The sequence below is a fragment of the Caretta caretta genome, chromosome 17, assembly GCF_965140235.1.
Source record: "Caretta caretta isolate rCarCar2 chromosome 17, rCarCar1.hap1, whole genome shotgun sequence".
Lineage (NCBI taxonomy): Eukaryota > Metazoa > Chordata > Testudines > Cheloniidae > Caretta > Caretta caretta.
The window spans coordinates 10604559-10627202 of NC_134222.1; the positions used below are offsets into that span (position 1 = coordinate 10604559).

The following is a 22644-nucleotide window of genomic DNA, read 5'->3' on the forward strand; positions in this document are numbered from 1 at the left end:
GTATTAGTAGGTAGCCTGTCATAAGTTTTCCCTCTTCTGTTTGAACAGCTGGCTTGTCTGACCCCCATCTCTTGCATCTAGAAAAGCAATATAGGAATCTGCTGTACCTAATTAGAGATTCTTAATTAGTTACAGCAAGCTAACTTCAGCTCAGCAAGAACTCCATCACTGACCGTTTGTTCAACACCCAGTTCTGTCTCTATCGATAAAACCATTTTTATGGCCTGTCAAGTCACTGTCTCAGAATACTCAAGTTGAGGTTAGCCCTTCAGCGCCTACAGTTTTTGACTATACACAACTAATGCACTGGGCAAGAACGCACTCTAGACCTCAAACGCAAAAGCTATTGAAATTCCAAGGGTTTGAGTGTCGTCCTCAACCTTCATAAGATTGTTCCAGAGATGATAGGAGTCTCTAGTAGTCATCTTTTAGGGTTAGCCTTTGCAAACTCCCCAAAGTCAAACCATCACCATAGATGTCAGGCTGTGTGATGGAGTGTGATACCTGTCTTCCTAGAGACATCCAAATGAAATAGAGCCTTAAGACGAGTTCATCAGCAAGTGAGACAAACCCTTCCCAATTAGGATGGACGGTCTGGCAATTGTGTATTTGTATTTCCAAAAGAAAGGAACAAGGAGTGTGTGTCTTGCCAAAAGCTGGATTTCTCATCCTGGGCAAAGCTTTCAGGGATCAAACTGTAGTGGCATCTGGAAGCATGATTTGAGACAGGAGGCCGTTATCCTTTCTGAGCGTATTGGGTAAGGCCAAGGATTTAGAAAACTCAACATCTGGGATACTGCAGGAAATGTGAGGGCTTTTCATCTAGGAGTAGCAGACCTAATGAAACTTCACATTTCAATTTCAGATTCTTTTCTCTGAGGAGAGGTTGAAGAAAGCCGAGAAATGGGAAGAGGAAAGGTCCATTTCTGAGCCCAGTAGTGATCATCTGTGGGGTTTAGTTTTGATTTTTTTTTATTTTTATTTTTTGAAAGAGTAAAGTAGAATCCCCCAAATGGACAGGACAAGAAGTAATCTGCTTAAATTGCAGCAAGGGAGTTTTAGGTTAGACAATAGAGAACTTACTGACTGTAAAGGTGGTTAAGAACTGGAACAAATTACTTAGAGATATTGTGGAATCTGCCATTGGAGGCTTTAAGAATAGGTGAGACAAACCATCTGTCAGAGATGGTCTAAACTCTAGATAACGCTTAGTCCTGCCTCAATACAGAGGACTGAACTGGATGACCTGTCAGTCCCTTCCTGACCTACATTTCTATGAGCACCTCCAGTCCTTGGGATGAATCTCAAGAAGGCCTCAGATGTAGCAGTGCTCTTACACTACTAATGACAGGTTTCAGAGTAACAGCCGTGTTAGTCTGTATTCGCAAAAAGAAAAGGAGTACTTGTGGCACCTTAGAGACTAACCAATTTATTTGAGCATGAGCTTAAGCTCATGCTCAAATAAATTGGTTAGTCTCTAAGGTGCCACAAGTACTCCTTTTCTTCTTACACTACTACGATCTTTAGAAACCTTTACATCAGTGTTACCAGTGTATTTCTGTTTTGAGAGAAGGAACACTTAAGCGCCACTGTGCACACTACAAAGACTTTTTTTAAAGGGCCTTGAAATACCTTTTTAGACCAAGTGAAATAGAGAGGATTTAAATCTTTTTCTGTTTTAGCCATATAGTTTGAGAGATCATTGAAATGCCTAAAATTATTCCCATCACTATTTGGGTCGAACCCCATGATTGGTATGATGTGAAGGCCTTTCAACAAGGATGGGGTTGTATTCATCAGCTAAAAATAAGAAGAAACCACCATAGCCTATATATATGCAAGCCTGTCTTTTGGCAGCTTGTTGTAAAATTTTAAGCAGTGCAGCAGATGTCTCAAGTTAGCTGATTATGCGTGCAAACATAGTGGTAGCATATTTCCTTGGCTGTTGTACATGCAGGTCAATCAGCTTTTGATTGATTAAAAGATTAGGTAACAAAAAAACCTAATTATCACCAGGTCACACTTACTCTCCCGTCCACACAGTCAACACATCCCTTCCTATCTTTCCTTTTTCTAGTTGATGGGGGTTGGTGGGAAAGATAATTAGACAAGCCATAACTAGGGTTTTCTTAGCTATTCATTGTATACTCTACTCCTGAGGGAATTCTGCACCTAAAAATTCTGTGCCAAAAAAATAAAAATTTTGAATATTTTGTCAATAGATAAATGCGGCGGCTCTAGCGTGGCAGTGGGTGATCTTGATGCAGTGGGGAGCACTGGCCACTGGCTTCATGGAGGTGCGAGATCCTGCAGTGCTCCCACCGTTCCCCGGCACAGACTTGGCTTAGAGCCCGCACACAACGCAAGGGCCGGGCCTGCCCCAGAAACACCCTGGGGCCCTTTGCCTCCTCGCTAGGCGTACCAAGATAGTAAGCGAGATGGACGGAGTGCCTCATGTATGCTCAACCATTGCCCCGATCCAAGGTGTGGGGCAAGCAGGCTCAGGCTGGCAGGATCCAAGTGTGAAGTGGTTTAGTGGTGGGGGGATTCTGGTATGGGAGGAGAGGCTTGTGTTGGGCGGTCTGGGTGCGGGTGGCTCGGTGAGGGGTCCAGGTGTGGGGAGAACTGGACTCACGGTTGTTCGGTGGACGGGGGAGCAAATACACTTATAGTGACCTTTCCACCTCTAGCTGTGGAGCAATGGGGCACGGAGTGTGGTGTAAATATTTGTGCAACTGGGGGGGGTTTCTGGGCGTGGGTCTGATCAGGCTTTGCTGCTCCCTTGCAGGGGAATAGGAAGTCTTGTCTTCCCCCAGCCCTGCTGGGACTAGCAGGGTTCAATGTAGGGTAAGAGCCAGGCTCCCCCCTCACCCCACAGTGATTTTCCTCTCCGCCAGCTGCTCCATGCACCCAAAACGATGCGTGACTGTTCTTGCAGCTTCCTTTTGCTTCCCTATCATCTGCAGGGAAGCAAAAAAATCTGCAAGAGACATGAATTCTGTGCACACGCCATGGTACAGAATTCCCCAGTAGTAATACTCATTTGAGAGGCTCTCATGAGTTCTAGAAAAGGGGGGTTGGGGGGCTTAATAGCCAGAATACAATAATGTGGATGATCTGAGCCTTTGGTTTTGTGGATTTGATTCACAGAAAATCTTTGGCTAAACATCACTATTACTTTGTAACCAAAGTAGATCGCCAAAGTATTTATGGTATTAGTCTTCAAAATAAATAAATAAAAATCAAGATGTCCATCTGGTGACTGAAGTAAGCTGATTTAAAAATCAACTGATTCCTCTTCTTTCCTCCCACAAATTACTTAATTTGAATGTTTAAACGTTCTTGAAAACATTATGGCATGCTTTGGCTTCTCTTAACAACTGCATTATAACAACTTCTTGAATTACTCTTTCAGAATGAAGAGCTAGATAAGAAGTATGCTGGACTTTTGGAGAAAAAATGGACATCTGTTATAAGATTACAAAAGAAGGTAAATAGGGAGGGGACTTGAATATTTCATATTGTACAATGAGTAATCAGTTTTTAAAGCAAATTAACAGTATTCGGTGGACTGAAATTGAAGAGGAACGATCATATGCATTCAAAGGAAGTGTGGGCTTATTAAATGTTCTCCTAAAAGTATTTTTGGAGGGCAGAGCAGGGAAGGTAACAGTATCCAACATGCAGAATATTTAGCCTTGAAATGTGTGTTCTACTATCCACTTCATCTCCAGCAAAAATATTCACGCTTTTCCTCTAGTGGTTTCTCGGATATCTGACTCTTTGCTTCATCTCATGGATTTCTGATGCACTTTGTGAAGATGGTGGGAAGGAAAGAGCACCCCAAGGCTTTTTGGAAATGCAAAGGCTGAGTAGTTGTCCCCAAAAAGCTTCCTTAGCAGGGAAGAAGGCAAAAGCTCTGCTGCTAGTCCTCTTTGGCTCTTCCTTTGCAGTGAAGCCTTTAGTTCTGATACATTAGAGTAAGTGGTTCTAGTGCAAACACAATACAAAACTGTACGTGCTTAATAGAGCCTTCATAGGTATATATTGTATTAATGCATCAAAAATCATAACATGTTAACAGCACAGGCTACCAAATGTAGTAGTTAACATTGTAGGATTTTACTGAGCTTTTAATATTTTTTGCCCTTGGGTATCCTGTATGCATGCTTGATAAGTGGTCCTTGGGCTGTGTCTGAGCATTTTTAGTAGTAAAATTACCTTTGACAATCGTTTGCCAAAAGACTGTTCACAAAATGCAACTTGAAAAGCTACTGTCAATCAGTTTGAAGTAGTTACCTTCCCAGTATAGTAGAGCTAAATGACTTTGCATGTTAGTTTTTATGTGGGAAGGGGACTGAGGAAAATATTTGGGTTCAAATCAAGTATTACTCAGACCCATTGTATTTTAGGAGTGTCTACTAGTAGATGGTCCAGAGCTACTGGAGGTCAGTAACTTGCTCTCCATCTAAGAGAGAAACAAAATACTATAGATCCAAAGCCATTCAGAAAGTTTAGCTTTCTTAACGACCAGTGCAGATTAGCTAGATCTTGCTGTAGAAGATTGTAGAAACAATTGCTCTTTTTTTTTTAAACCCCATAAATCTCAGGTGATGGAACTAGAATCTAAGCTAAATGAAGCAAAAGAAGAATTCACATCAGGTGGACCTCTTGGTCAGAAACGAGACCCTAAAGAATGGATCCCTCGTCCTCCAGAGAAGTATGCGTTGAGTGGACATAGGAGTCCTGTCACAAGAGTAATTTTCCACCCAGTTTTCAGTGTTATGGTCTCTGCTTCAGAGGATGCTACAATAAAGGTAAATGCTTGCTATAGACAGTTATATGATGGGCTGAGCAAATCAGTTTGAGGTAATGAGGAATATAGGCCACCTACACACATGCAATCCTGAGCCAAGTTTTACATACTTTCATAGTCCTTATAACTTTGATCGTAGTCTGTGTGGTAGTATTCAGCAGGTTTTAGTCTGATGCCTTCAAGTTGTCTTTGGGGGTTTCTCTTGGGTCAGAATAATATTTGAAAGCTGTTGAGATGCAAGTATGCATTTAGGGACTGGGCAGAAGATTAAGGGATAAACACTCTTGTGGAAGGAGAATAGCCAAAGATTAAGGCAGATGATGTGGAATATAGAAGTGTTTGGTTGGGTTAAGAGTAAAGAGATGTTAAGAAAGATAGAGAAAAGACTCTCTCAGAAGATTCATCGAAGAACGACGACTTTGCAGGCTAAAATTTTAAACAAACACCGAACTTTAATGTTCCTTCCTCCCCCCACTACTTTTTAATGTAAAGGATTGATTTCTTCTTCTTCTTATGTAATACCCAGCCACCAGTTGATGCTGGTTTTCAACATATATTCACCTAAAAACATTTGTGGGAAATGGAAGATAGTGTGTATAGAAACACTTTTAGTCTTCCAGAACTTCTAATATGATTTTTATTAAGATCTTTCTAGCCCCTGTTGCAGATGTTAATGCACCCATACCTCTCTTTTGTGGTAGGCATGTGCTTTGCCCATTTAGTGTCCTAATTATAAAGAAATATTTGTGTAACTGATTTATTCATGGAATGAAAATGAGTACTTCTACTTGGCTACAATCCTTGAGGACCTTCTCCTTGAGCATTTGCTTGGGGATTAATTTAATATATGCTTGCATGAAAACTACCAGGGAGCTGATGCTGCTTTGGAAATGGTTGAAAGTGTCAAACTGACCTAAAGAGTTTGGGTAACAAATATTGTAAGGAAATATTGAGCAACCTGTCGTGATGGAGGATACAACAAAGATTAAATTGAAATAATTTTGCATCAAGTTTTAACCAGTTATAATGTCATTCTTCGAGTTACTGGACACTAAGTAGAATCTACACGTGCATATGCCCCAGCATAGGAGTTTAGAACATTTTCACCAGCAGTGTCTGCAGGGGTTGTATATGCACTCTGCATGCCCTCATGACACTCCTCCCCCCGGGCATAAAGTGCACAACGACTCCCAACTGCCACTCAGTTCCTTTGAACCACCTTAGGCAGAGAGTCTGAACGGCATAGTGTCCCTCATAGTGTAGTAATTACCTAGTCTGGTAGGTAGGTAGTTGTAGGTATACTTGTTACTGTTTCATTTAGCTTATTACCAGTATATCAGTGAGCCTCCCCCCCCCCCAAAAAAAAAAAAGAGAGAGAGCAAGGTCCTGTCTTCTAGCAGAGCCTACATTTCCAGGCTCCAAGGCATGCCATTCCTGCAGGGGGAGGGAATTATTCTCTAACAAGGTCAGCTAAAACTGTGTAGTGGCATTGTTAAATGTTACTGGAAACTTTTTTTTCCATAAGCTCTGTGTATCCTTCACTCTCTTCCATTAGAAGAAATTTATCTGGTGAGTGCTGTTCTTTAATTCAAACTATATAGTACCATCTGTCATTTTTCTAAACTGGCATTCACTTGTTAACACCAAGTAATGCTGAAGTGATGAAGAGCTAGACAGATTACAAACCGTATATTTTGTAGGTCCAGCATAAACCATGACTACTCTTAATTATGCTTTGCAGCCTCAGAAACCAGGTCACATCAGAAATTAAGCCTTATAATAGCTGTGACTAGAATCACCTCTCATTTTATTTGTGGTATTAAATAAGGCTAATGATTTTAGAATCACAGATGTTTTCATGCTTCTAAATGTTAAGTTAAGTGAAATTCTTAATTTAGTTAATCCTCAATTGGATTGTGATGAGGCCAATGGCATTAAAGAAATTAACATCTGTAGTAGCTTTTCTTTCTGAGTGAAGTAGGTTTATGTTCATCGTGGTTTGTTTAATAGAGTATTGACAAGTAATAGTGTGAATACTTCATTTTCACCTCTTAATTAGATAAGTATTTACTGCAAATGTGTTTCATATTTCTCTTGACTAGTGTCCTGGCTGACACAAGATTCTATTTACTTAATATTAAATTTTGGAGTGACCTCACATCTTTTTCCCTAACCTGACCGAAATGCTGCATATTGCAGAGTTCGTATACTGCTCTCCAGTCGGGAGTGTTGATCATGTGGCTCTTTAGCATCACCTAATTAATAACGGCACAATAATGCTTAGAAAGGGGTAGGGTGTAAGGGAAGAACACTGACAAGGGTTTGTGGAAGTGGGTGGGAAAGAGAAAAGGACTCTGCATATATCTATATGGACTCTTCTACCTAATTGGAATTTTATTTGCTCGCATGACCTTCCTTCCTTTCTTCCTTCTTGTAATTTGTATCAAGACTTTTCAGGGACGCAGCAAACTCTTTTCCTAGTCACATTGTAGAGGAGACCATTTACATTAATTTATTTCGAAATCTGGGAAGTGCACCTATTCTTTAAATATAATTAACTTAAATGTAATTAAACCATATAAATATAGCACAGCCTTATTTTCCTCCACTGCTTGGCTTTTCTAGGACAGTCTTCCTTTGTCTCCTGCTCACGTTAATTATTGAACAAGGTGCCAGACTGGCCTGTGGGGTGCAAATGTAAAGCTGGAGAACATGAAGAGTGATAAGCTGGTGTTAATGAATTTTCTGTTCACTTGTCAGGTGTGGGATTATGAGACAGGCGATTTTGAACGAACCCTTAAGGGACATACAGACTCTGTGCAGGATATTTCTTTTGACCACAGTGGCAAACTCTTGGCCTCCTGTTCTGCTGATATGACCATTAAGCTATGGGATTTCCAGGGCTTTGATTGCATCAGAACCATGCATGGTAAGGAGACTGACTTAGTGATCTATAAAATGAAGAGAAATCAATTTTTTTTTTTAAATTTTTTTGATCCAGAAAACTGCTGATGTGAGAACAGATATGTAATTGGAATACCAAAAAGAGTTATCTTTAACCTTTGGAGTGCTTTGTTCATAACTGTATTCTGTCCCATCATTATTGAAAATGCATCTCTAATCTGCTGTGTATGAGATGGTACTGGAAATAAAATATCTGTGTGGTGGTTTCAGTGAAACAGCAGATGGATGGCTTTAGTACTTGCTATGTCCAGAGCTCAATAGAAAATGGGACCATCCCACAAGAGAATGGGGTATAAAACATAGCTTGGTACATGTGGGAAGAATAAAAGTGGTTTTTGCTATTTTGCTTGGTATACTGAATCTACCTTTTATGGGAGTCTCTTGTTCCACATTTTCTTGTTTTGAATTAACATGCTTCCTGCTCTTGATCTATAAATTGTGTATGTAAATTGTGGGTTCCTTGTACGGTGATGGATGAACACTTTCCCAATCTGTCAGAATTTCAGGAGCCATAGCATGGCTCAGAAGGGGCCATCATGATCCTCCTGCACTCTGCAGGCCACAGAACCTCACCCACCCACTCCTGTAATAGACCCCTACGCTAAGTTATTGAAGTCCTCAAATCATGATTTAAAGACTTCAAGTTACGGAGAATTCACTCTTGACATAGTTTAAACCTCCAAGTGATCTGTGCCCCATGGTGCAGAGGAAAGTGAAAAGCCTCCAGGCTCACCCAATTCAAGGTTACAGAGACACATGGTGGAGGTGATGGGTTGTGGGTGTGGGGTGGAGAATATGAAGGCCACCCCTGCAATCTTCAGAAAGTTCTGAACAAAAGTATTCATATGCTGCTGCATCATCTCAAGATAATTCTCTGTTTTGTGATGTTGTTGTTATATTAAAAATGAATGATCAGCAGGAATAGATAATCTTTTTTTAAAGAAACAGTTTGTATTGAAAAGTCTACGAAGAACAAGAGAAGAGAAACAATCAACTGCCTATCTGATGTTTTTTAAAAATGGCTCCAGAGGTGATCCTGGCAATTACAGGCCTGTAAGCCTGACTTCAGTACAGAGCAAACTGGTTGAAACTATAGTAAAGAACAAAATTGTCAGATACTCAAACGAACATAATCGGGGGGAAGAGGCAACATGGTTTTTGTAAAGAGGAGAAATTCCTCATTAATCTACTAGAATTCTTTGAGGGGGTCAACAGGCATGTGGACAAGGGGGATCCAGTGGATATAACGTATTTAGATTTTCAGAAAGCCTTTGACAAGGTCCGTCACCAAAGCCTCTTAAGTAAACAGTCATGGGATAAGAGGGAAGTCCTCTTATGGATTGGTAACTGGTTAAAAGATAGGGAATAAATGGTCAGTTTTCAGACTAGAGAGGTAAATAGTGGTGTCCCCCAGAGGTCTGTACTGGGCCCAGTTCTATTTAACATATTCATAAATGATTTGGAAATAGGGGTAAACGGTGAGGTGGCAAAATTTGCAGATACAGATGTACTCAAGATAGTTAAGTCCCAGGCGATTGCGAAGAGCTTACAAAAGGATCTCTCAAATCTGGGTGACTAGGCAACAAAATGGTAGATGAAATTCAATGTTGATAAATGCAAAGTAATGCACATTGGAAAACATTATCCTAACTATACATATAAAATGATGGGGTCTAAATTAGCTGTTACCACTCAAAGAGATCTTGGAGTCATTGTGGATAGTTCTCTGAAAACACTCACTGACTGTGTAGCAGCAGTCAAAGTGAATAGAATGTTTGGCATTATTAAGAAAGGGATAGATAACGAGACAGAAAATATCGTATTGCCGCTATATAAATCCATGGTAGGCCCGCATCTCAAATACTGCGTGCAGATGTGGTCACCCCATCTCAAAAAAGATATATTGGAATTGGAAAAGGTTCAGAAAAAGGCAACAAAAATGATTAGGGGTATGGAATGGCTGCCATGTGATGAGAGAGAAATAAGACTGGGACTTTTCAGCTTGGAAAAAAGATGTTTGAGGGGGCATACGATAGAGGTCTATAAAATCATGACTGGTGTGGAGAAAGTAAATAAGGAAGTGTCATTTACTCCTCATAACACAAGAACTAGGGGTCACCAAATGAAATTAATAGGCAGCAAGTTTAAAACAGAAGTATTTTTTCACACAATGCACAGTCAACCTGTGGAAAGCCTTGCCAGAGGTGTTGTGAAGGCCAAGACTATAACAGGATTCAAAAAAGAACCAGATAAGTTCATTGAGGATAGATTCATCATTTGGCTATTAGGCAGGGGTTTGCCAGAAGCTGGGAATGGGTGACAAGGAATGGATCACTTGACGATCTCCTGTTCTGTTCATTCCCTCTGGGTCACCTGGCATTGGCCACTGTCTGAAGACAGGATACTGGGCTAGATGGACCTTTGGTCTGACCCAGTGTGGCTGTTCTTGTGTCCAGAGTCTTCAGTGAAGCATCTGCTCCTCTTTAAGCATCTCTGAATCATTCAGCAGTAGGTGAATGGGGGCTATATTCACCTTAAGTGGGCCACAGAAAGTACATGTAATCTGTGGTGTTTCCTCTATTTTTTTTTCCCCTTGCTATGCTAATGATTCTTGATTACTGCAGTATTTCAGAACCAGTGTACATATGTCCAGCATAATTTCATTGTTTAAACTTTTCCTTTTTCTTTTTCCAAATGACCATTGAAATGGATATCACTTTGATGGAGCAGTATGAAGTACAAAAAATCTACCAAAAGCTAGCATTCCTCTGACTCTTGATGTGCATGATTAATATCCACTAAAATGGTTAATTTTTTTAGTGGGAGTTTAAAAAGTAAATCTTGCAGAATTTAAACTTGTTTCAGTGAGTTCCTGTTTTATTCATAGATATCTGGTAGGCAAGACATTATGCATTTGCCACTAAAACCTCCTTGTTAGTAACCTAATTTTTGGGGAATACTAGAATTTCATATTTACACAGGAGATTGCTTAAATTAACTCTTAAACTGCTGCCCTGATATTCAAATCACTGTACCCAAAGCTTTAGAAATATTAACTTCTGCCGCAACATCTTAACTGGAAGCAGTATTTTTTTAAGTTATTTTGCATTTATCTTAAATGTTTAAGTACCTCTGCATGAATGAACAAATATCAATTGTTGATATGGTTAAAGTTTTTGTTTGTTTGTTTAATTGGACATGTCAAAACAATTCACACTTTTTCTGGATGAGATTTGTGTTAAAATTATTTCAGCAAAATTTACTAATACTTTCCATTCATTAACACTTTTATTCAGATGTTTGAAATATTATCTCTTGTTACATGGAAAACGTTGCCTTCCCAAAACCCATTCAATAATCCTCAACACCCTTGGATGGACGATAGTATCCTCTCTTCTAGATGGGAGAAATGAAGCCAAGTGGTGAAACTAAATATCCAAGGTCACCGTGAATCTGGAAGAGCCTGGACTAGAACTGACTTTTTTCTGACTCAATCCTGATCCCATTCCTTAAGTTACTAGATAATAAGGGGAGAGACCATCAGTTATGTTGGTCTCAATAATGCAGTTGTACTGTAACTTATGCCTAAAATGAGGCACTCTTGAAATGTTTAATCTTTAAAATTGTGTTAAGCCCCTGAATGAGGATTGTCATTCAGGTCTTGTGCTTGCCACTTGGTGAAAACTTGAGTTATTTTCCTTCAGAGTTTTCTTTCCAAGAAACATGGTGTTGCTGTATCATATTTGCAGAATTTATTGTAAAAAGTGGTTACCCTGTAACGCGCACCATGTATGTAAAAGTAATTACGAAAGGGAGTGTGGCTAATATTTTAATGCCCGAACACTGCCATACAGAAACACTTGACGTGCTAGAGCAGATGCGTTGAAATATTCCTTGGCTCATTAAATACCCCCATAAGCTTCTGTATTAATATTCTCCCATAAAAGTTGTAGTACATCGTAGTTTAATTTTTCAAGAGAATTGAATATTGGATTGCTTATGCATTGTAATGCTATGTGTCAGAGCACTACTTAATACAAGCTTGATTTGTTTTTAGGTCATGATCATAATGTTTCTTCAGTAGCTATCATGCCCAACGGAGATCACATAGTCTCTGCCTCAAGGGATAAAACTATCAAAATGTGGGAAGTTCAAACAGGGTAAGTATAGTTCTGTTTAAAAAGCAGCCATACCAAAAGGAAACACTGTGTACCCTTTATAAGAAGTGTACTATATATAGCTTGAATGTCATCACAACATACCCTTTGGATTGTGTCCCTTGAGACTGGTTGCTAAAGTGACTGGGCCCCAAAGATCCAGTAACCACATTGATTTTTCCCCTCTTGCTCCTTGTGAGCTTGTAGTCTACTATAGGAATATAATCAATAGATTACTATATAGTTTTGAGCCACAACGACTATACCTTTTATAGCTACCTGAGAGGTGTGCCATTCTTGGTGTGGACAAAAGCCTCTTCCCATCTTTGTACTGTCAGCGTCTACATTCCTCCATATGTAACATCATCCCACAAATCTTCGCTTCTCTCTCCCTCACTCCCAACGATATGCTCTGAACACACAGTGAAGTATTTCTGGATTCTCTCCAGATCTCCCCGGATGTCTTTTAAAAAAGCCTAGTATTTTACCCGGATTAACTTTCTCAGCACTAGTTTTTCTCTAGGCCTGTTGTTTTGCTACTTTCATATTTCCTTCCTTCCTTGTCTGCTTATTTTAGCTGCCTTTTCTTTCTAATCTAGTGACCTTTCTGTCCGTGAATTTTAACTCTTCTAGAGCTTTTTCCATCTTGCTTAGCCAGCATATTGATACTTCAGTTCATCAGTAGCCCACCTTATAGTCATAGCCGCTTCAACAACAGCCCCCGTGTCCCTAAACCACAAAACTGCATACACCAGATGTTTTTATAGCAACATACTTAGACTGATTCATAACTTGCTTTTATGTTTGATAGTTATTGTGTGAAGACTTTCACGGGGCACAGAGAATGGGTGCGCATGGTGCGACCTAATCAGGATGGCACCCTGATTGCCAGCTGTTCTAATGACCAGACAGTGCGTGTTTGGGTGGTAGCAACAAAGGAATGCAAAGCTGAGCTCCGAGAACATGAGCATGTGGTAGAATGCATTTCTTGGGCTCCTGAGAGCTCATACTCCACCATATCGGAAGCTACAGGATCTGAGGTAAGCTTAAATACAGTACAAAAGCTCTTTCCTTCCTGTTCAATGCAAATACAGTACAAAGACAACTGTAAAGGTTTTGGAGTATTAAAAGTAAATGCCTAATCTGTTAAACATTTTTTTATAATTGGGTGCAAGGGATATATGACAACACATTTATGGTATTGTTCCTATCAGTGTCACTTCCTGAGTTCCCAGGTTCTAGTGCCCTTGCCATTGACTTTTTTTGTGTAAATTCAGGAGCTACCTGTGAACTTACTATCAGGAGGTCGGGGGGGTGTGGGGGTGTGTGTGACAAGTTTCTTCTGCTTTTGGGGAGAAGGGGGAGATGCTCTGATTTTTAAGAAGCCCCATTTCCCAACCTGCAAGGAACATGAAAAGAGAGAGTACATTTTTGTTAGGGCAGTTCCTTTAATCACCTAAAGGGCATTTGAGAAGTGGTAGGGAAAACTAATCTGGAATGAAGAGACCGGCTGCCTATTGAAGGATTTGTGCGGACTTCATCTGAGTTGAGCTTTGATTTGAATGTCCTAGTACACAAGAGATTAAACATAAGAATGGCCATATTGGGTCAGACCAAAGGTCGATCCAGCCCAGTATCCTGTCTACTGACAGTGGCCAATGCCAGATGCCCCAGAGGGAGTGACCCTAACAGGTGATGATCTAGTGATCTCTCTCTTTCCTGCCATCCATCTCCATCCTCTGACAAACAGAGGCTAGAGACACCATTCCTTACCCATCCTGGCTAATAGCCATCAATGGACTTAACCTCCATGATTTTATCCAGTTCTCTTTTAAACCCTGTTATAGTCCTAGCCTTCACAACCTCCTCAGGCAAGGAGTTCCACAGGTTGACTGTGCGCTGAGTGAAGAAGAACTTCCTTTTATTTGTTTTAAACCTGATACCCATTAACTTCATTTCGTGGCCCCTAGTTCTTATATTATGGGAACAAGTAAATAACTTTTCCTTATTCACTTTCTCCACACCACTCATGATTTTATTTACCTCTATCACATCCCCCCTTAGTCTCCTCTTTTCCAAGATGAAAAGTCCTAGCCTCTTTAATCTCTCCTCATATGGGACCCATTCCAAACACCTAATCATTTTGGTTGCCCTTTTCTGAGCCTTTTTCTAATCCCAGTATCCTTTTTTTGAGATGAGGGGACCACATCTGTATACAGTATTGAAGATGTGGGCATACCATGGATTATATAAGGGCAATAAGATATTCTCCATCTTATTCTCTATCCCTTTTTAATGATTCCTCACATCCCATTTGCTTTTTTTCTTCACTCTTCTTTCCCTCCTCTCTCCTCCCTCCCCCTCCCCCCCATGCCCAAAGTAAGAAAGGTTTGTTCAGAATTTGTACAAATCCCTTTTAAGGGTGACATAAAATGTGACTGTTCTGCTGTGTGGACAGTTCTGCAGCTGTTGGAAGTTCCTTTTTATTTAGGTGAAATAAAAGAAGCAGTAGACCAATGTCAGCTATATAGTAACTTGTGAGAATGACAGGTTTGGACAAATGTCAGTCAAGATGATTTTATTCACTTTTTTTAAAAACACGTAATGTACTAACAATTTTTGAGGTAATTTCCAAATGTTAACTACCATGGCAAGAAGAAATTAGTTACCTAAAGGAGTACTCACTCCTGCCCTCTTCTGGATTCATTAACTACATACAGTCTGACAGTCTACTTTGAAAAAGAAGCAAGCAGATGTATTAGGACTGCAGTGTATTTCAGCTGTGCAGCTAACAACCGAATATTGCATTGATATTTGGGATTGGGGCTAATGGAAATTCACACAGAGTAAGGGTTTCCAAATAGTATTACTCTCTCAATTAATTGATTTATATGAAGATTCAGAATACAGAACAGGTATGTCTTGTTAGTCTAATTATTGGACTGCTACTGGAACTTGATCCGAGGAAGCCACAGGCTATATCCATCAGCATGTTAAATGAGAAGACTCAGTCTTACTAAGTTAAGAAGAAGGGGGCACCATTATTAAGTCTTCTAAATGAAAACTTGGTTTGGGTCGCTGGGGGAGGAATGGGGGACAACTTTCAGTTATATTTCTTGCTGCAGCTTTCATATAATAGTTCAATGCTTGTGCTTTTCTTTGTTAATGTTAATAAAATCCTGATGAACTTTTATTTTAGTTTGGTAGAATGTGCTTAGTAGCCTTAACCTTGTCAGACAACAATCCAGTTTCCACTTAATTAGAAATATCACTCAAATTACGGGTGTCATTTGAGAGGTCTCTACATATTTTTCTTTTATGGAAAAATACCATAATCTAAGTCTGCTTGTTTCCATAGACTAAGAAGAGTGGTAAGCCTGGGCCTTTCCTACTGTCTGGATCCAGAGACAAGACCATTAAGATGTGGGATATTAGCACTGGCATGTGCCTTATGACACTTGTAAGGTTTTTTCTGTACTGCAGACATATTACTTTAGTCAGTAACCGAATGAATGATCTTAAATGTGAATCTGAAACTTATAGGCCACCTCTCTTCCTTTAGAAAGCTTCTGCAATGCTAGATACAACAAAATAAAGCACATTAATGCAAAATGTACAATATAATAGCATCAGTATTTGGTTTTTGTTAGGATCATTAAGAAATAAAATACAATGCTCTTCTTGGTGAAAGAAGCATAGGTTCTGGAGTACTATTGTGTGGTTGGGTATCTTGATTCACCTTCTGAAACTAAGCTTAGTTTTGTCTAAATTTTGCCCTACATAAATGTGTCTTGTGAGACCCAGCAAATTCAAAAGTGAAATCAAGTGTGTTGTGGTGTTTGGGCTGCGGTTGCAACACTTATCAAGGCTGGGATGAAAATTTGGTGTAAATATCCAACACTGAAGACACACGGGCTGTTGTTTTGTAGGACAGTAAAGGAATGTTGGATGGGTTTTAAGAAAATAGACTAGCATCCTGTGATGAAGGAATAGCTTTATTCCATATTGACATCTTCTTGCTAATGAGACACAGTTGAAATGCTTTTAAGCAGGTCTAGAGAGAATGTAAGAACTTTCTTATGTCTGCTTGTTCATAAGGTGGGCCATGATAACTGGGTACGTGGCGTTCTGTTCCATTCTGGAGGTAAATTTATTTTGAGCTGTGCTGATGACAAGACTCTCCGTGTCTGGGACTACAAGAACAAACGATGTATGAAAACCCTTAATGCGCACGAACACTTTGTTACCTCTTTGGGTATGTATTGTTCTACAGTGCTTACTGCAGAACACCAAACCAAAACTACCAACTTTCTGCACTTCCACTCCTTGCATTCTAGGCCAGAAATATCCACCCCAAAGACTTAAATACAGTACTGAGAGAAATAACAGTAATAGTCTGCTTAAATGTAAGGCCTTTTGGCACCCATCTGAACTGCTTCTGTACTTGCAGTTCATGCACTGTTCACTAAGCAGTGCTGCCATCAGTAATGCACAAAATCTGTTCCAAAAGACTGTTTAATTTTAAGGTACATCAGCAATACAGTATTACAGGGAGAAAATCTGGTAGAAAATACTTTTGCTATTCAAGATTTTTGTAAGGTTAGTCAACCACTTATATTTAAAACAAACCCTAATGTATGCTCAGTGGTTCACATTCCTCTTAGGCTGGTGGTTGACTAAAAGTTACTATTTGATGGCCATTAGCTTATGTATTATCAAACCAGTTTTTAGTGGATAATGATTCCATCAAAAACCTCCACATGCATTGATTGAGTTTCAGCAAACAAGCCAGAGACATGTACATATTCTAGCCTCCAAGCCACTTAGATTCCCTTCGAATAGGGTTGAAGCAGGTTTGGTGAAGTGCTGTGGATAAAAAGCTTTAACTTGCAATGTTGTTGGTCTGAAACATTTTACCAGTATGTGTGGAAGGGGATTGTGTGTACAGTGTATTAAAAATAGCTGTCCCTTTAAATACTTTACTTTGTGTGCGTGTGCGCTCTTGTTTTGTGCTAATTTGCTTTATTAGCTTTTCAGTCTTCTTCCCCCCCCCCCCCCAAGTTTAAAATACTACCCAGACACGAAAAACGCTGGATTTATCATAGAATCTCTTATCTCTAGCTGTGGTGGTTTTTCTGTAGTCTTTAGAATTTTTTTGGTTCTTTTAAACCCTCTGTGTCAAGATAGTGATAGGCCTGAAACTTAGGCCACTAAGTATTTGTGTGTTTATCACAATTAGCACTTGAGTCAGGCTTTCTGCATGCCCAGGGGTTTCACTGCTAAAAGGAGTAAAGTCAATAGGGAAGTAAAGAAAAGATGAGGGTTAGATAACATCAAGTTGTTAATGTTATATACATTTGAAATCTTATAGCACCCGCTTTTTAAGGATTATTAATGTTTCTTAATTTTTCAGTGATGAAGTCTTCACTTAGCCCTCCCAATACATATTGTCCACCAATTGACCTGATCAGAAGTTGATTACAGGATTTATAATGCCTCTCAGATTCCCCTGAAAAGCAGTCCCCTTTTAAAGCCTGTGAAATACACACGCATCCATTCCTGATCAGTACTAAATCTGTCTACTCCAGGAATAAAAACATGGTATATGCTGATGTCCAAAGTCAAACACTTTGATCTGCATGAAGTTACTTAACGGTGTCTTGAATTTGTAGCCAAAGGATGCAAGACCTGAGCCTACTTCCAACTGATAGCAATCTGACTACCTAGTACACCTTAAGTTATGCTACAAACTTGATACAGCCATATATTTACACAACACTTTCTTTAAAAAAAAAAAAAAAAAAAAGAGTAAGACTTTTTTTCCTGCCCCACAGAGCTTATGATTTAAATGTTAATAAGATCCAAACATTCCAGTATGAAAGGGGAGAGTTTTTCCTTGAGGGAACTGAGAACACCGGCGTTCTTCTAGCTGAACAATCACTGGGGAGGGAGCGCTTATCTTATTTGGGACCTTTGTGGCTCAGATTCAGAACATAGTTCCCTGAGCAGAACTCCAGAGGAAACCGAGATCTGCACCCTTTTTTTAGAATATTTGGAGTATGCTTTTTGTTGAAATTATGTTGCAAGATCTTTTAACTTCGCCCTTCCAGTAACATCCTGGGCTGGGGAGTTTTAACACTTGCATTGGTTAATTCTCACTACCATCAACACTCTAGGGAATGCTTCTTAGGCTTGTTATGGTTTTCTGTTGCAATAGTGTTTTGTCATGGGCCCTGACTCGGTTGTGTTTGTACAGTGCCTGGCACAACAAAAGATGGTCCCTGCCTCAAAGACTTTACATGCTGAGTCTCTCCTTGATCTTTATAGCATTGTTGTGTCTTTTCAGGGGGGGAAAAGATATTTTTGAAGGGGAGGGGGAACACTATAAATTGTTGCATTCATTTAATAAGAGTTTCTCTTTCTCACAGATTTCCACAAGACAGCACCATATGTGGTTACTGGCAGCGTAGATCAAACAGTAAAAGTGTGGGAGTGCCGTTGATTGAAGTCACATTTGACCCCCTTTTCCTCTGGATGCACTCAAATACCATGGTTATCCATTGAGCTCTGTTTAAATAAATATTGTCCTTTCATGTAAATTATTCTGGATGTAGATTGAGCTTATTAAATGTTACACACAAAGTATTCATGCATGGTGAATCCAAATTGTATACTGTAAATTTACATACGTTGTCTAGAAGTACCATAGGTTTAAGAACATGGGCTGGCATTGGTCACATCAGACCTATGAAGGCAGAAGTTGGATAACTGAAATAGGGCACTTAACTGAATAGCTGACGGTGTCGTTCTATGTTGTATAATTATACCTGTTTTTCTTTCTGCTGTCTGTTGGTGCCTGAATTGGTGACCTCATTTGGGAAAAGTTTTGTAGGGCTCTTTCAGAAATGTGTATCTATAGAACATCACTTAAGTGTGCTTAATAAATCTTCTCTAAGGATACTAGATAATAAGGCTGCAATTCAGAATCTTCTGAACCTTATATGTAATTAATGGGAATTAATTAAACTTTGGGATTTTTGTCATGACCCATTTGCCAAATCAATAGAATACATTTGTTTTGGCCTCCTGTTGCGCGAAGGGTGGTGTATTTATATAAACAAATTAACTTGTAAATCTGAAATAAGAGAACACATCTTAGTAGCAGCTGATGTGATATATTTATTTTATTTGGTCATTCAGTGGTTAAGCTATATGTAAAACTTTTAAGCTTAATGCTTTTCTTGTTAGACATACTTCCAAGAGGCGGCGTCCTTCCTAGTAGAACTTAATGATCTAATTTCCAACTAGAGCTTAATCTCTGCAGTGACTACGTTGTGGTAGCAGTTTACTGTTTGGTTTTGACATGGTTTGTGTGCAATGCCCATTACCCAATATCAAAGGACACTCTCCCTGTATTCTATGTGGGAAGCAGGGGAATACAGGGGTTCGTCAGTGCCCCCTCAAACCCTTCTGAAATGTGAGGTAATATAAAACATAACAAGTTTTAACATAGCTTGCATCAAAATTTACTGTGGTCTGTGTAAGAAAGATCTTAGGGTACAGTATTCAAATTCTTTCAATAAAGCACTAAAATGGATCTGATTGTAGAGTGATGGGCTGACTCCATTACAGATTTTGATACAAGCTTCTAAAAATAATTTTCACATTTATAGCCTTATAATGAGCCGCCCAAGTGTGGGAATGAAACTATCAGGTAAATGTTAAAAACCAAACAAAATCTTAGTCTGATTTGGTAATTAGTAACCCATATCTGGTAGAAGTTTTAATTTGCATATCCCTAAAATTACATATTTTGATCCGAAGTGAACGAAAATATCAAATGAATATTTTAATCAGCATTTTTGTGACAAATTCCATTGTAGATAATAAAGAAATCCATTGCTTATCTAACCAGGTCTTTTTAAAAATCCACTTTAAAATTTGCAATATAATGAAGTTACCAGTCTGACATTTTAATAGGTGAATTTATTCTGTGCATTGTTTTATTCATTTTGTTTACATGGCTTTTAAAACTGTCCCTTTTTAAAGAAATGATTCAATGGAAAGCATTGGATTGGAGGGTGTACACACACTAAGGAGAAAATGGTGAGTGGTAAGATTTGTTAATTTCCTACAGTCACATACAAAAAGGGTCCATAAAACCACCAGAAAGACCTGGATTCTGCTATTGGTTCCTTGCATAAACATGCCTCTGGTGTAGGGGAGGAAACTGAGTGTTAATATATTTTGAAAGCAGATGAAGATGGAGGCTAATTCCTTAAATCTAGTGGTTTATATCATTCATGATAATGTTTTCCACAGTAAAACATACACAAATTTGAAGTCTTTGTTTTTGCTTAAGCTGTTTCAACTGGAAAAAACTTGCTGCTATTTATTTGTCCTATTTTGAGAATTCCAAATACACTGAGAGAGTGCATTTTAAAATTTCTTTATACATCTGCAACTGTAAAGTAGTACTGCATTTTAATTCCTGATAAGATCTAGCAACTTCAGTTATTTAAGGGTAAAGTAAACCCCACACGTGTACATAATTCATAAACATGAATGAGAAACTTCAAGGTACCGATTATGTGGAAATTGTGCGCTGCATTTTTTCCCCCGTAGCATGCAATGATTTACAGGGACAAAGAGGAGCTAAAGTTTTGTTAGCAGCATTTTATTTGATTGAGAAAGTGAAACACCCTGCTGAGTATTTTAACTTGCAACCACTTAATTTGCAATCTTCTCCTTTAATAAGCAGTGAATAATCTCAGGGATGGTCCTAAAATGGATCAAAAGTTAAAGCCCTGTTTTTAGACAAAAAGTGAAAGCTACAACACAGGAGTTGGGTTTCTGAGGATTTCCTGCAGCGTAGCCCCTTGATATTACACTGTGTTGATCTTTTTTCACTCTTTTCAATGTTTTCTGTCAGCTGTCTAATCCTGTGCCTTTCCTGTGATAAGTACAATGACGAGGTTACTGGTTTGGATTGGAAAAGGAATTTATTGGAGGGTTTAGAGGTTCACTGCTGCTTTGTCACTTTCCTTACTAAAATTGGCGTTTTTAAAAGAAAACATGTAGTACTACATTCCCAAATAGACAAATATGAATTATTTGCTCAAACAAATGAGCACAGACAGACATTCCAGTGCCACGCTAACTTCATGTGCCCAGGAAATCCTAGATGCATTCTTGAAAGTGCAAAATTTATTGTGGTTTAGACATAATCTGAAAGTTGATGTTTTATAGCATCTTGCACTTTAGAAGATTAAAAAGCCGTCCTGCTTTTGTGTATGGTGTGACCAATGATGTGCCCAGGGCACTAATTAAAAAGGAAAAAAAACAAAGCAAAACTAGTTGCTAGCAAGTTCTCCAAGGGCTGTGGAGCACTGTAGTGGTTTGAAAGCTTTGGCTATAGACTCACCAAGCCGTCTACTTATACTGTCAGTACCCTGCTTCTTCTGTTTGCCTCCTCCTGTTTTTGTGAACTGCCTGCTAATATCACTCTTAAATAGCTTCTGTTCCCCATAAAAGCTATTTAAAAGAAAAAATATAGACCTTTTTTTGTTGACCGTGGTGGCTTGATAATCCTTTAACAATTTGAAGATTAAAAATTGCTGAACTGAATGAAGGAAAAAGGCACTTAGACCGCTCATTCTCTGTCCAGCTGTACATAAAGTCCAGTGTATTACAAAGAAACCTAGTTACTACAAAGAATAATCTCCAAGAGTGGAGGGAAAAGTACTTGTAAAAAATGGTAGGGAAGAACACTTGGGGGGATGGGGGAAGTGAGCTGGATTTACAAGTCACGACTGGATTTAACTGGCCTTTTTATCTTTCCACTGTGTCATGTAAGTAGCTGCTTTCTTGTCCTACCTATCCTTCAGGCTTCCCCCAGTTCATTCTGAAGATAAGTTAGTGAAATCTTCAAGTTTAGAATTTGATCCTGACATTGACATGAAGGCAAACATCAACTTTTTTCATAAGAACGATGTAGAGGTGGCAGTTGGAGAAAACCGTTCCCAAACTGTAGGAGTTAACTGAAGATATGACACAATAATAATAAAAAAAATCAGTAAAGGAATGTATATAATACTGCTCTGTGTTTTACAGTAAGATTTGTTGCTCTCAGACTGTGTAAAACAAAATTTATTCATGTTTTCTGCATATTAAAAAAATCTTATTGTACCAATTGGTAAACTATTAAATGCATATAAAACTAGATGTGGTTTTTGTTTCCTTGGATGCAGGAAGTAAAACTATTCTGACAAAAGCTTCTGTAGGTTCACCCTTCAGATTTTACTCCACACTTTAACTCCAAAACCCATTGCAACCAGGAAGTGTGTAAATCAAGTTGATTAGTTAGCTCTAATATTATAAGAGTATTAACTTAATTACATAAATGAGAATCTTGGGTTTAAGTGATGCAAATTGAAAATTTGACAGACTAGTTCAAGGAGACAAGGTCTGTGAGGTAATGTTTCACTGGACCAACTTCTGTTGGTGAGAGAGAAGTACTCTCAACAGCAGAAGCTGGTCCCATGAAATGTTACTTAACTCACCTTGTCTCTTTAATATCCTGGGACTGACACAGGTACAACACTGCAAAGTTCAAAGGAAGCTGCCTAACTCTTTATTTCCCATTATTTTTAGTTTCTTTACCTCCTAATTTTGTCCTTTCCTATTAAACAAGCATCAGTTGATGTA

The 22644-nt window shown here is 38.9% G+C and overlaps 1 protein-coding gene across 3 annotated transcripts in view; it reads left to right on the plus strand.

Moving 5' to 3' along the window:
• The window catches only part of PAFAH1B1 (platelet activating factor acetylhydrolase 1b regulatory subunit 1), a 63458-nt gene extending 41299 nt beyond the window's left edge, over positions 1-22159 (plus strand). For all 3 annotated transcript variants that reach the window (XM_048823782.2, XM_075120909.1, XM_075120908.1), the window contains exons 4-11: positions 3416-3490; positions 4611-4817; positions 7577-7745; positions 11838-11940; positions 12749-12977; positions 15296-15397; positions 16036-16192; positions 18366-22159. In XM_048823782.2, the coding sequence (XP_048679739.1) occupies positions 3416-3490; positions 4611-4817; positions 7577-7745; positions 11838-11940; positions 12749-12977; positions 15296-15397; positions 16036-16192; positions 18366-18439 (1116 nt within the window). In that variant the 3' untranslated portion in view covers positions 18440-22159. The remainder of the gene's footprint in view (positions 1-3415; positions 3491-4610; positions 4818-7576; positions 7746-11837; positions 11941-12748; positions 12978-15295; positions 15398-16035; positions 16193-18365) is intronic.
• Positions 22160-22644: the final 485 nt, after the last annotated feature.